At 42.2% G+C, this 14,327-nt stretch overlaps 2 protein-coding genes across 2 annotated transcripts in view; both read right to left on the bottom strand.

The window, feature by feature from the left end:
• fmn2a (formin 2a) overlaps positions 1 to 4,710 on the bottom strand; it is a gene marked incomplete at its 5' end in the record, with an annotated part of 39,870 nt that extends 35,160 nt beyond the window's left edge. The window contains 2 exons of the mRNA XM_080481426.1: positions 145 to 308; positions 2,529 to 4,710. Coding sequence (XP_080337552.1) covers positions 145 to 308; positions 2,529 to 4,710 — 2,346 coding nt within the window. The remainder of the gene's footprint in view (positions 1 to 144; positions 309 to 2,528) is intronic.
• Positions 4,711 to 9,435: 4,725 nt separating this feature from the next.
• On the bottom strand, positions 9,436 to 11,388 carry chrm3a (cholinergic receptor, muscarinic 3a; the record flags this gene model as incomplete). The annotated part of the gene is made up of 1 exon (XM_080481428.1): positions 9,436 to 11,388. One exon carries the CDS (start codon positions 11,386 to 11,388, stop codon positions 9,436 to 9,438), a length of 1,953 nt encoding a protein of 650 aa, XP_080337554.1.
• Positions 11,389 to 14,327: the final 2,939 nt, after the last annotated feature.

Below are 14,327 nucleotides of genomic sequence, written 5' to 3'. Positions count from 1 at the left end.
CTGTCTGCTCAAATAATGTGAATAAAAAAAACTCAGCGGGCTTTCTCACTTTTGGGAAAATCCGACGGAACACAACCAACTATATGTCATCGTTTTCTTAACTAAACCAGTGTGGTTGAGAGGCAGTGAGGACAAAGTGCTTACATTAAAGTCTGCAGAGACGGGGCTGTCACTGTGTGGCTCTGTGCTGCTGTTGCTGAAGGGGTTTAACAGACCCTGGGCCAACAGTCGATGGCACAGTTCTTTCGCCTCCTCTTCTTTGGACCCGTCCCCATGACGCAGACAAAGCCTGTCCAACAGAGTGCGGCCTAGAACAAAAGACAGAAATGAACCCGAGCCATGCCGGCACTCACTTTTCGGCTTTAAATGCATTTTAGGGTGGATACGAAGCTGCAGTACTCTACTTTTAATAAAGATTGTCTTCAGATTGAAACTTCAGGTTTACGACACACCGCGGAGTTTAAAAGACGTTCTTCAGTTTCAGATGTGATAATTAAACGCCTACATGTGCAAACTCTGTTCACACCATCCACGGTACCATGTGGGTGACAAGGGAGATGGTGTTAATTGATAACAAAAGCTAAATGCCATCTATGTTACCAGGCAGAACAACTAAAAATACCACTTTGGATTCTGAATGATTACTTTGAATTGTGAAACAGTAGGTTTTTAAGATGGTACAGAAGAAGGACCGGTGGAATGTTGTTAAGTCTCAGGCAAGTGAAATCAAGGAACGCATGGTTAGAAACAAAACAATTCTAGGAGGAGGGGGAAAAAAAAAAAATGTCCTAAAAGACTGCAGTCAACCGATATTTTTTTTTAAAACATGTGATTCAGAGTACAGCAGCAACTCGGTTAACAGCATCCTGTGACTCATAGTCCTGTGGACACTCATTTGTGTACTTTGGAACCGTCTGAAAACCACTAATAAAAGAGACTGTAGAAAATTGTGTCTTTTTTGTTTAGTTTTTTTTCTTTGAGTAAGATCATTTCCAGGGCAGGATGCAATTTTACAACAAACAGACTACGGTAGTTTAAATGAGTCTTAAACTTGATTTAAGTCTGGAGTAAATCATTTCAGACTTTGGCATTCCCATTTGGAGTTTGTATTATCAATCTTGGTTAAACTGCTCTCACTTGTTTGACAGCAAGAGTCTTTTCTTTAATTCTCTCTCTCTTTCTTTGACTTCCTATTCCCTCGCTGCCGCCAGATGTGACTGGGGAAAACTCACTGAATGGATTTCTAGCACATAAAGCATTGAATGACGAAGTTACTGGAGAAAAAGCAAGACTGGATTATTCTATTCTGAAAAGCTAGATACATTACAAATTTTGATTTCAATGTTGATTTAAGATGCAACGTAGATCTAAATAGGTCACTGTAACTTCACCTGATGAGATGTGGATGGATTTGAGGTCCTGACCATTTGTGTCTTGCAGAGGATCTGTCACTTGAGGTTAACATCCACAAGTGTGCACTGTGTGCATGTGTGTGTGTGTGTGTGTGTGTGTGTGTGTGTGTGTGTGTGTGTGTGTATATCTGTCTCAGGGCATGAATTCTGAGGATGGCATTGCCATTGGTGGGGGGCAGCTTTGTCATTTGTTCCCCTGATTTATGAGCAAAGTCAGGAGAGAACAGTTGAGCCTTTGAAAGGCCACAATTGAAAAGGGCATAGTCTTGCATTGTTTCATTGGAAGGAGATATTTGTTCTCAGGACACTTCTCAATAAAGAAGCCCCACTGTTTTATTAGTGTTCATGAGCTATTGTACCTATAAAAACATTAACATTAAGGTTCCCAATGCAATTGTTTGGATTGGATTCACTAAAATGTAAAACACCAGCCAATTACTAGATCTATTTCGCAACATAATTACATAATGTAATCTCAAATAAAGGAGTTTCAACCAAACAAATAAAAGTCACACTCAGCATAATTGGGTTTACCAGAAACCATAAGGGTATAAGATGATATGATGAAAAATATTACTCTCATTCTCAAAAGAATATTTTCTATACATATTTTACAGTGGTAACATGTCTCATTGTGTCTACATTTCTACCTGTAGTTTAGTTTGTCCATGTCGGTCCATCATTTGTGCCACTACCACTCAAATAATAATTTCCATTAAAATAGAAAATGACATTAAAAACATGCATTGAATATGTGTACAACTAATGTATTTGTATATGGATGTGGAAACAAGATTTTGTTTTTATCTATTATTCCACACAGACACAATCCACAGCTACTTAAACCCCGAGCACACAATAATATTCACACCTATCTGGGGAACATCTGCTTATGGCCACAGCGACCAGCCGTTTAATAAAATCTATTCAGTGCTTGCATTTCTACATTTTCTTTCTGCATAGAAACAAAAAGGTTGGAAATAGAGTTGATGTCTGTCCGAATGGATTCGTATTGGTAATGGTTTATTTTCCACATTAATCCGAAATTGAGTTTTATTTGTAGTATTTGTCTTTAACATCTGCTGAGGTTGCACAGCAGCTGTATGTGTGACTCACCAGAAAACACATCCAGGTAGGGCACTGATGTGCTGGAGCTCTGCCGTCCGTGGTATGCTCTTCTGGAGCCGAGGGTCCAGTAAGTTCCACCTGTGCAACTCCTATCGGCGGTTTCCTGATCCTGAAAAACTGCCCCGTCAACAATCTGTCCGCCTCTGAGCCCTTCCGACTCCAGAGACCAGTCTGCAGACAGGCCAATGGACCCTGCGATGGAGGAAGATCTGTGCTTGCGCCTCCTGAACCCCTGAGCCCTGCTGGGCTCCAATGGAGTGACGGTGGCATGCGTTTTCCGAGGCACATCTGGACTTGTAATGGGAGAACCTATTGGGGATGTGAGCTGCCTGGTGGTGGTCTTCACATAGGAGGGGTGCACCGGTGGGTAGAGTTTGACGGTGGAGCTGGTGGATGTCCGTCTTGGCTGAGAACCAAGGGAGTTGTCTGCAGTCAGGTGGCCACTAGACATGCTACTCTTCCTCCTCCTTAAGGACAGAAATGCTTGACTCCCAGTCTCCTCATCCTCTCTGGCCACAGATAAGTCCAAGTTGCTTGCACTCCTGTGGGTCCCGATTGGACCTGTCCCTTCCACTACAGGGTCCACGTGGACACTTAGAAGACATGTGTAATTGGCCTGAGCAGGCTGATTGTCTTCACTCTGTTTTGGGTATAAACCTGGGCTTTCCAATTCATCCTCTGCACTTTCATATGAGGTTGTTGTGGCTGTTGTGTCAGGGAAACTATAGGTGCTATTGGTCTTTGGAAAAATGCTACCACTGCTTCTCTCTGTGTCCGGAGCTGAAGATGGACAACTTTCACTCAAGGACCCTGGACCAGATGAATTTCTTGACATGGTCATGTCATTGCTTTCGCTCTCTGCTTTCCCATCTTCATGGTTTTGCCCTTGAGCTCCAATTTCACAGGCGACAGGTGGCGTCAAAACCACATCATCCAGGTTACAAAGCTGAAGACACATTGGAGTCTTTAGTTCTTTACTCCTGTCCGAGGTGGAGGCGGTCCTAACTTCCTGCACATTATCGCTGGCTACCTGCTGGTCTCGTATAGCCTGCTGGATGTCAGAGAGCAGGTCTTCATTTTCTCCTGCCGCTGAGTGAAAACTGTAGAGATCAGCATCTGAGCCGGAGCTTGTCTTCCGGCCGATCTCATCCTCTGTCGATTGGCGACCATCCGTGGTCAAGTGACCTAGATCCCCCTCAACATCAGATAGCATCCCCATCTCATCAGCTGAGAGGCTCGTCTCCGCCCCGGGCGCAAGCCCATCTTTACCCAAGGTTGCTGACTTTCCATCTTCCAAAATGTCATCCTTGGACAACCCTTTGACCCTGGATAAACTCTTCCTGATCTTCATGCCAGAAAACACAGAATTCTTGGAATCAGACTTGGACTTCTTCTTACCGCCAGGCTCGCCTCCTTTATTTGTTTTACTGTGGGACTTTCTCGATTTTTTGTCCACTTCCCTCTCCTCAGCCTCAGCATCACAGGACACATCCCCTGTTGCTCCTCCTCCTCCACCACCTCCTTTCTTCTGCTTTGCCTCCTGGTTTCCCATGTTCCTGAGTAGGCGGACACCCTTGGCTAACAGGCCATACTGCTGGGATCGATGCTGGGCTTCCTCCTGGGCTGCTCCTGGTGACGGTGCTGTGTTGGTCAGCGCCCTTTCACTGCTAGCTAATCCCTCCTGTCTGCCTACTACAGCTGATGGCAGCTGTGAGGATGATGCTGCCTCCCCCAGCGCCGCTGATGCTGAAAGGAGGAGGAGACTGGCACTGACATCGGCGGGCTCACTACCACTCACTCCTCGCTCTCCTCCCCTCCCCTGCACAGCATCCCTCACTCTCTGATCCTTTCTCTCTTCTTGCCCCTCCTTTCCATCCCCATCTGCTCCTGCACACTCAGCTGTCTTGCATAACGGGCTGCTGGTCGAGCGAGTGAGGCACTTATGCTCCCGAGTCTGCTGCCCTTTACCATTTCCACCTGGAGGGGAAACAAACTGCTTGGCGCTGTGCTGTTGATGCTCTAAAATGCTCTGCTGTTGATTCAGAAGCGAGTGCTGCTGTTTACGGAGGAGGTTGGTAACGCTGCTCTTCCTCCTGCCTTTGAAAGTGGTGGTGAAGAAACTCTCTTTCACAAAGGGAACTTGAGTCTCCACTGTCTTCAAGGTCTGCATCCTGGCCACCTCGGTTTCATCCAAGAGGTACACCGATCCAGAGAGGCTGAAGGAGAGGACAAACAGGAACATGAGAATCACATGGATCCTTTCTTTTCTTTTTTAAAAACTCAATTCAGCTTCACAAGGAAAGAGTACAGTACATCCTCACAGCTTGGTCATGAGGTCAAATAAATATAGAAGCAAATCAATACACAACTCTTATCCTGGACATTTCTGCATAGTATTTACATTTCCACAATATCTCAAAGAATTACTTTTTCCTAAACTGTGTGTGTGTGATTTTTAAGTCAAACATAATGCGACTATAGTTTCCATAACACCATCATATTGTTTTTCCGCAGTGTTGGGAACAATTTGCTCACTGTGCATGCATGGATGTTTCGATCTTCAAGAGAAATCTGTTTTGGTTCAAGGAAAGCAAGTGAATTCATGTGACTCAACTGAAGACAGTAAACAAATCAAAATGATAAAAATACCAGCATTAATAGAAAATGTGCATCAGCCAATTGACTGGCAGAGAGAAAAATAATCCTATATACTTCCTTGTTTTTAAGTGTTTTGGACATGTGTGGATTTTTCTTGGATTGTTTTTTTTTTTTTTTTGACAGAAATCTAAAAAAAATAAAAATCCAACTCAGGCAGTGAAAGTGGTTCTAAAAGTGTTTGACTTTTAAAAACTAGTGCAAAACACATCTGTTTGAGCTTACAGTAATATTTAATCGTGTCTAGTTTGGATCAGATGACTCACCATGATTAATTACCTGTATTAGGTGTGGCACAGATAAGGTGGGACAAAGAAAACACACAATTTGAAAGATCCTTTTCCCACTTGAGTTCATTATGGCAGGTTTGAAGCATATAAAGCAAACAAAGTTGAAGAAATTGTTGCAAATGTCAGTTAAAACCAACTCATAAACACTTTAAATCAGTAACTAACGAAAGCTTGAATTTCAACACGATTCTGCCACATGTCTAGCCAGCTTCAACAACATGACACAGTAAAAAAAAGACATTTTAAAATATACTGATGGAGCACTTGCCTGCCTGGTGGAGACTTCTCGGTGGTTTAGTTCTGACTGGAGAAAACAACACAAATGAGTGTCTGTCCTCTCCTATGAGCCGCTCCTTGGGTCACATGAAATTGGTATTCCCCTTATCACATGTCCTGTCTCTGCATGGCCATCTCTCCGTAGCGCTCTCTGAGACTTCCCTCACTGACTTCATCATGGGAACGTGCAACAGTTAAACAGCAGTCTTGAGTTTATTCAGCATCTAGTTGAAATCAGACACCCAGACGCTGATACTTAACGCTGTTGTTAAGTATCAGTCTTCATTTCTAAACATGAGACTACCACAAGTGAGACACACAAATACTGTCAAAGCAGTCAGTGCCTTGTAGCTTCCCGTGCTGCTCCCTGGTGCCCCTTTTTAACACCTTCAATCAGAAATAAACTGCTTCAGCTGTGTCTTGCCAAGAAAAAAAATGGGCTCCACGTGCCAAAGACCCTGGATCAAACACTGAAAGGAGACAGGTACAGGTTTCTTATGAGAGATACACGGGAAAGTTGAATTAAATATTAATGAAATAACACAACATTCTTCTCAGTGATGATTAGGATAATACATTTTTTAAATACAAACACTAAACCTATCCAATTATCTAATTGTCTTTTTTTCTTTCCTAGTAATAATGAAAACAGCTTTTATGTAGTTATGAAGTGGTTAATTCTCTCGCTTTTTAGTAAGAATGTCATGGGTGTAAATCGGGTCAGCCGGGTGTGGTTGTCCCCATCTCTGATTTTACTCTGTAATGAACTGGTGACTTGGATCAGCTTCGGCCTCCCTTAACCCTGGATGAAGTCATATAAAACATATTGTGTGGATGTTGTTCCACACAATGACGATTTGTAAAACAGTGATTCGGAATGAAACTGCATCAGAATCTTCAGAAATTATATGTCACAATATTTTTGGAAGAAGCAGTTTGGTTAAACAACTTGATTTAAAACCAAACAAAAAATGTTGATGTGCTCTAAATTCTACCTTTTGAGTGGAACATAAACGAATAAAGAGCAGTTTTAGAAAACCCAATTGTCAGTGAAATGTGGTGAAAATCAAGAGAGGTTTCGGTCCATCTTCAAGCGATGGCTGGAGAAATTGCACCAATGAATACAAATGAATTTCAACCTACTTTGCAATATCCTGTCCACAACTTTTGAAGGACAGGAAATTAATATCGCAACTGCATAATAATCCAGTGTCCTGCCAACATAATAAAGTCGTGCTTATCACAGAAGTTGTTGGTGGCCGCAAAACAAAGGGGAGACCACTGTCCAGTCTAGTCTGGAGATATTTAAAACATTATTTCGATTTTGAGAAACAAAGTAATGAGTTTGACATTTGTAACAAAATACTTAAAAAAAAGAACAATAAAAAAAAAAGCAAGCCACTCTTTTAATAGAATATTTTATATTAATGTATTTGATCACATACGCATCTACACTTTTCAAAGGGAAGCTTAAACAATAGCTATATCCAATAGGAACCAATTCATTGCGTCACATCTACGTAAATATACAAACATTTGTCTCGTCTGCATCAGCCATCATGTTGAAGTAATATTTCTGGCTGGTCAGAAACTTAATCATTAATAATGCCGGACATAGTTTATTTTGTGTTCTGAACAAACCCAGCGATCAAAATTGTAAGACAACACAAATAATGCACTTCTGAATAGTGACATGAACAAAAAACAATTTCTGTCAAATATATTTTAGCTTTTTTATTGACTTAAAATTTGAGCACAAATGGCATACGTAAAATGTAACAAATTGTTTGTGTTCACCATTTTGGTCGTGTACATTCCCAATATTTAGGTACAAAAAAAACGTCATATTTCCATGAAGAATGCATTATGACACGTCATCAGACTACGTTGACAGCAGACAAAATATCCACTGATGACAGCCACGGGATATTTTTAGGACTTCCTCTGAGCAAAGGACAGAGTCACGCCATAATGAATGACCTCTACACCCATCATAATCCAATGCACACATTCCTTTGACTGCTAGTAATCACAATACAGTTTATTCTTAGCCTTCAGTATACTATGCACAATATTTATATCAAATCAAAGATTTTGGTGAAGCAAAACTGCAAAAACCGTCAACCTGGGATAAGAATAACACCATGGGCATTACATATACTAATTAAAACAAATCCTTCCGCTTTATGTTGACGATTGGTAAATTGTGTGAAGTGTCAGCACATGTTTTGTATAGAAAAACCTGATGACGATACTGTAAACAAGGACAACTTTTCTCTGGACAAATTATTTGTATTAACTTTTGAGAAGAAAAGCTGTATCCAGGAATCATTTAAAACAGAAAGATAATCACATAGTGAAATTAAGTCAAGTTATGGTACCTCAAAACAGTGAGACCTTCCTTTTTTGTTGGACAAATATTTAAAGTATATCCCGTTTTTGATATGACGTGGTTAATTCTTGAACGTCGCCTGATTTTGAACATATCTTTCTTTACACCACTAGAGGCTGCTATTGCTCTACTAAAATCAAGATTTGTGGCCTGTCAAAAGGGTTTCCCAGATAAATTCAAGCAACAGTGTAAAATTGAAACACCCATCTTTAAGAAGAGACATCTTTATGTGTGCAATCAGTCATTGGGAAATATTTAAATGTACACAAACAAAATATCATCACTGTATAATCATTATTTTTGGGAAGAAAAAACAAACAAGAAAAACCCAAAACAAAACGGCAAGTACATAAAACACAACCAATGTACTTATTGTCTCCACCATAAAAACCACAACAATCACATTGAACACAACAGCAGTTCACTGACCGTGGTGCCACACAGAATATTCACAACTCAGTTCATCAAAAGAATCATTTTCAGACTGGCTCAAAATCACTGGAATATCAAGAAAACCAAAGATGAATATCACAAAAAAAAAAAAACTGTTCTCAGTTGACTTAAAGTAAGGACACAATTCAGGAATTTTTTTGATGTGCCATTATACAGAGGAAAGTAATATCCATGTAGAAAGGCAAAGCACAGAAGTTCTGATAAAAACACATGCCGGTCAAGAAACATGGCAGGAGAAATCAGTAAAATGTAGAAGCCTGTCGACACAAAAAATGTTTTCATCTTGGCTCTCAGTGACACTTTACAGATACATAGTTTTGTTTGAATTGCAAAACTACTCTGCACATTACAGATCTAGGTACGTAGCTACCCACAGGAAAAAAAAATAAGAAAGGTGAATACCCAACCCCATGACAAAGACATCCTTTCATTTGTGTCAATTGCACTTCAATATTTCTCCTGCAAATGCATTTTAAAGCCCTTTTCTGTTTTGTTTTATTTAATCATTATTATGATCCACTCAGTCCGCTGCTCCAGAGTAAAAGGAAATGAGTTCTTCAAGGACAGAAGCAACATTTCCATCTTCAGGCCTCCCTTAATGCAAACTTTCCCACACAGTTACAGCGTTGCTAAATGGATGCACCGACACAAACACATACTGCAAGACCACCACATAGGACTGCTGTGTTTGATGTCACAGCAAAGAAAACATTTAGGATCTCTAGGTAAAGAATCCCCACGGAAACAACTTTGAAGATGCTTCAGTCTTTTTCCTTGTCCTATGTTTAATCTTTGAACTCTAATCTCAACAGTACAGACTTTCACTGCTTTACGTAGATTCCCGAGGAATCCTCTTGTGGAAGACCACTGACCTCTGCTGGAACTGCTGCTTCCTTCTTTTTTTCTGGTCCCAGCGGCACAACAGTATCATCTTAAAGGTTGTGCGGAAAGTCTTGTTGCACAACGCGTAGCACATGGGGTTGACTGTGCTGTTGACGTAGCACAGCCAGTATCCCACCGCCCACAGGGTCTCTGGGATGCAAACTTGACAGAAGGCGTTGATGAGTACCATGATGTTGTACGGTGTCCACGTGATGATGAAAGCAAAGAGGATGGCACTGAGAGTTTGAGCTGCTTTTTTCTCCTTCACTAAAGACATGCGCTTCCTCTTTGTGATCTGGGTGCGAGCTCGGGCTGCAAAACGCTTGGCCAGCGCTGCCTCCTTGAAGGATATCGGGACCGAGGGGGACTTAGTGGCGGGGCCGGTGGCGGTGCTGTTGTTGGTAGTAGTTGCGGCAGTTGTTGGGGTACCATCCACTTGGTTCGGGGTTTCCTGATTTGTCGTCAAAGATTGAATCTTTCGTGAACAGAAACGTTGATGGTAACTATTTTCTAAATTGTGAGTCCCGTCTGGAGTGATGGTGGTGGGGGTGTTAGTGCTGACTGGTGACAGGCTGTCTCGATTATATTCTGCTCCTCTCAGGGGATCCTCCTCTGAGGCTGCATCCAGATCCTCACATGAGGTGAGCTGTGAGTTAACAGCGGCCTTCATGCCGGGCAGGCTCAGAACAATGGAAAAAATGGTATGACTCTGGGAGATCATCTCTTTACCGCCACAGTCCTCATCCTCAGAAGAACCCGAGTGGTCCAAAGAGGCAGCAGCATCATTGTTGTTCCAGCTGTCACTACTGCTCTGGTCTGGATCAGCGTCCCCCTGTCTTGTACTACCAGGTCTCCAAGAACGAACCCCTGGCCAGCAGTGGAACCGGCCAACCAGCTCTCGACATGTGCTCTTCCTCTTGGACAGTCTTGTCAACTCATAACTGCTGCAGCTTCTCGAGCTCCCTGTCTGATGAATAAAACGTGATCTCCCACCACCACCGCCGCTCCCACCTCTTCCCCCGGCCACTCCACGACACCCAGAACCTTGAAGACCAGCTAATTCTTTAGAGCGGTTTTGGGTCTCCTTGTATATGCGCCAATAGAGAATGCTCATTATTGTCACGGGCAAATAGAAAGCTGCCATAGCTGTACAGAAGGTTATGGTGGGCTCTGTGAGGAACTGGATGTAACATTGATCAGACGGCACTGTTCGTTTCCCCTCAAAATACTGCCACAGCAGGATGGCTGGGGCCCACAGAACAAGAGAAACAAACCAGGCTAATCCGATCATGATCCCGGCTCTCTTAGTGGTTCTCTTAGCTCTGTATGTCAACGGCCTGGTGATTGAAAAGTAGCGGTCAAAGCTAATGACCAATAAGTTCATAACTGATGCATTGCTGGCCACGTAGTCAATTGCCAACCAGAGGTCACACGCCCAGCTGCCCATCGCCCAGTAGCCCATCACAAGATAAGCTGTGTAGAGGTTCATGGAAATCACCCCGATGATGAGGTCAGCAACAGCCAAACTCAACAAGAAGTAGTTATTGACTGTCTTTAGCTGGCGATTGACCTTGAAGGATACCACCACCAGGATATTGCCGATGATGGTGACCAGTGATAACATCCCTGTCAGCAGGACAATGAGGACCACCTGCCACACAGGGTGGCCACCCAAGGGATTGGAGGGTGTTGTTCCATTCCCATTTTGCAGTTCGGAGGTGATGTTTAAGAGATTGCTGGTGGAAGAATTATCATCAAGAGTATTCACATAAAAATCCAACCAAGGTCCTCTGCCAGTTCCTCGTTGGTGGAACGCATCGGAATGAGGAAAGACTCCAGCTGCTGGTGTTGAGGCGTTGGCAGTCAGGAAGAGACCAGGGTCTGTGCTGTTGGAGCTCATTGTTGTGTTCTGGCATATTCTATAGAAAGAGACAGCACGGGGATGTAGAAAAGGACAAAGAAAGGGGCGGAACAAGGTCATAGCATAGGAGGGGAAAAGTCACGGGGGGGGGGGGGGGGGGGGTGGGGGGGTGACAGAGAGAAAATGAAGAGGAGGAGAAAAATAAAACACATGAGTAGCTGATATTCACAAGGATTTCCAGTAGATGAGGCTAGAAACCTGTTTTTCAAAACTGATGTGCAACTGGTCATGAGCGTTTGGATCTAATTTGTCTCTCCTGTTAAAACGATTACATGTAACTTCATTCTGCATGATTTGTATGCACTCTGTAAACACATTTCAAGCCATATATTGAATTATAATTTGACATCTGAATCAATGAGGCCAGACAGGCAACACTTACAGTGAGAGAGCTAGATTGTAATCAACACCTGTTTCTCATGACACCAAGAACATTGCAGATATTTCACTTGCACACAGGTAATGTGTGTAGGAGGACAGTGTGCATGTAAAATGTCCGTCCTTGAGACAAGTGTAGTAAGAAAGACGGTGGTTTCCTAGAGATACGTTATGAGGTAATCCTGTAGTAAAACTGTTGATTGATTTTTTATTTTTTTTGTAAAATAAACCAAAGACCTTCGGAGATATTCTGGTATTTTCGTTACGTCTGAAAGGAGACCTTTCAGGGAGTCAGTTAGGCTTTGAAATGTATCCTGCCAGGTATTTGGTAACCAATATTGATTTGATGTTTCCGTAAGACCTCTTAGAGACCTAGGCGATAACGCAGATAAAGCTATGCAGAGACAAAACCTAATGGGGAAAAAGAAAGGAGTGCTGGCGGGGCTTTGAGCAGCATGATCCTGAAGAGCGAGAGTGCTCCTTTTGGTTCATTGCATGACAGAGAGAATGACAATAAACCGAAGTTCCTGCTGTTTTTGTCAAAGCAATTCTTGATAATTGGATAATAAGATTTGAAAATGCGATTTTGTAAATCAGCATGTTCTGTTCACTTCAAGTTTTACTGTGCAATCATTTATAATTACTGGGGTGATTTGCATGCAAATGTGAGGATGCATGTGTGTCTTCGAGAGAGAGAGAGAGAGAGAGAGAGAGAGAGAGAGAGAGAGAGAGAGAGAGAGAGAGAGAGAGAGAGAGAGAGAGCGAGAAAAAGAGTGAAAGAAGAGACACTCAACAAATACAGTCAACAATCAAATCTTTTTTCAATGTGTCAAAGTTAGTTTTTATTTTAATAAAATGGGTAAACGGTATATTGGTGTATTTTATAAAGTAATGCATAGGCTTTCTCCGAATGATATGATTTCCTACAATAAGTCTATATACATGCACTTGAGGTTAATTGTGTGTGTGTTGGTTGCCTTCGGGCATTCCGCTTTCCTCTCACAATCTGAAAAAAACCAAATGTGAGATTAATTGTTGAGCCTGAATGTGTGAAGGTGAGCGTGTGTGGTTGTCTGCTTCTGTGTGTTTTCAGAATACACCTGGTGACCTGTCCAGGCTCTATCGTGCCCCACAACCCTTAGCAGGATTAAGCTGTATCGAAGATGGATCAATGAAAAGTTATATATAGAAAGTTACTGTACTAAGTCTTGTAAATGAGCAGGCGGCATTGTCAGTCCTGGAAACGTTTAACAATAAAATACATTTTTGAATGTGCTATATTGCATTTTTCTAACAACTTCATCTCTTGTCCAGGAGGCCATGTTTGATGCGGAACTGAGACAAGAACTAATAACACTCAGAAATAATGAATATTTCAAATAGATTTTTTTTTTTTTCTTAATTTCAAACCAACTGTGGGTGAGTTTTCAGAGTGTGACACATTACCCTTAGCTTTCGTGTTATTGTTAACACCGTGAACACAGTGTTCTTCTGATGACGTTAACAACAATGTTTCATTTTAAAGCTGGCACAAACCTGCGCCAGCCTGTGTGAAGGGAACAAACAGCAATCTGTTACTGTGGGAGACATGTGAGATCTAACAACCTCCCCACCAACCCTTCCAATCGGTTACACACACACACACACACACACACACACACACACACACACACACACACACACACACACACACACACACACACACACACACACACACACACACACACACACACACGAAATGCACACAAGTATGCAAGCATGACCAGAGCAGTTCCATATTGCTCGCAATGACAATCACACAAAAATATTTCATCCGGCAGGAAAAAGGGTATTTGAAGCTGAGTGCTGCACCTGTGCCTAGACAGGATCTCCAACCTCCCGCCGAGCTGCTAAAGAACCCCAGTAGCCAACAGCGTCTCTCAGCCGCTTGTGACACTGAGCACACACACACCGTTACTACTATTATCAGGAGGCTCCCTGCTGTCGTTGCAACACATTGCATAGTATGCCCTCACTTTTTTTTTTTTTGCACATATATCTGTGCTTCGGTGTACGATGGAATATACTGCACGCATGGTGTTCATCACATCTGCACAGAAATGCGCTAAGATTGTATCAAACTGACAACAAATTCGAACGCATCTAAAAGAAAACCGTGCTTATGAGAGGAAATACAGTATGAAGAACTGCAAGGCTTATTACAGACATAACAATTAAAGCCCTCTGACGAAAACAAAGTTTCCCTTGAACTTTTTACAAAGCAGATTTTTCTGAGTGTGTGAGCAGGCAACGTGTTGCTAATGAAGGTTAAACATCTTTAATTTGGCTTATGGGGCAAAATGTGTTCATGTGAAGATAAGACCTTGAACAGTGGGGAAATCAGTTTTTCATCTGGTAACTTCAGTTTATGCCTTTGTTAAAAAAAAAAAAAAAAAGTATAAAAAACTAAAGGACAAGGAAGTTCTTCATGTGTTGGTGGTGGTGGTGGTGGTGGTGGTGATGGGGTGCATTGAAGGGTTGAGGGAAAGAAAGGCAGCTGA

The sequence above is a fragment of the Lipophrys pholis genome, assembly GCF_963383615.2.
Source record: "Lipophrys pholis genome assembly, chromosome: 15".
In the NCBI taxonomy this organism is placed as follows: Eukaryota; Metazoa; Chordata; class Actinopteri; order Blenniiformes; family Blenniidae; genus Lipophrys; species Lipophrys pholis.
This window is presented reverse-complemented; position numbering and strand designations above follow the sequence as displayed.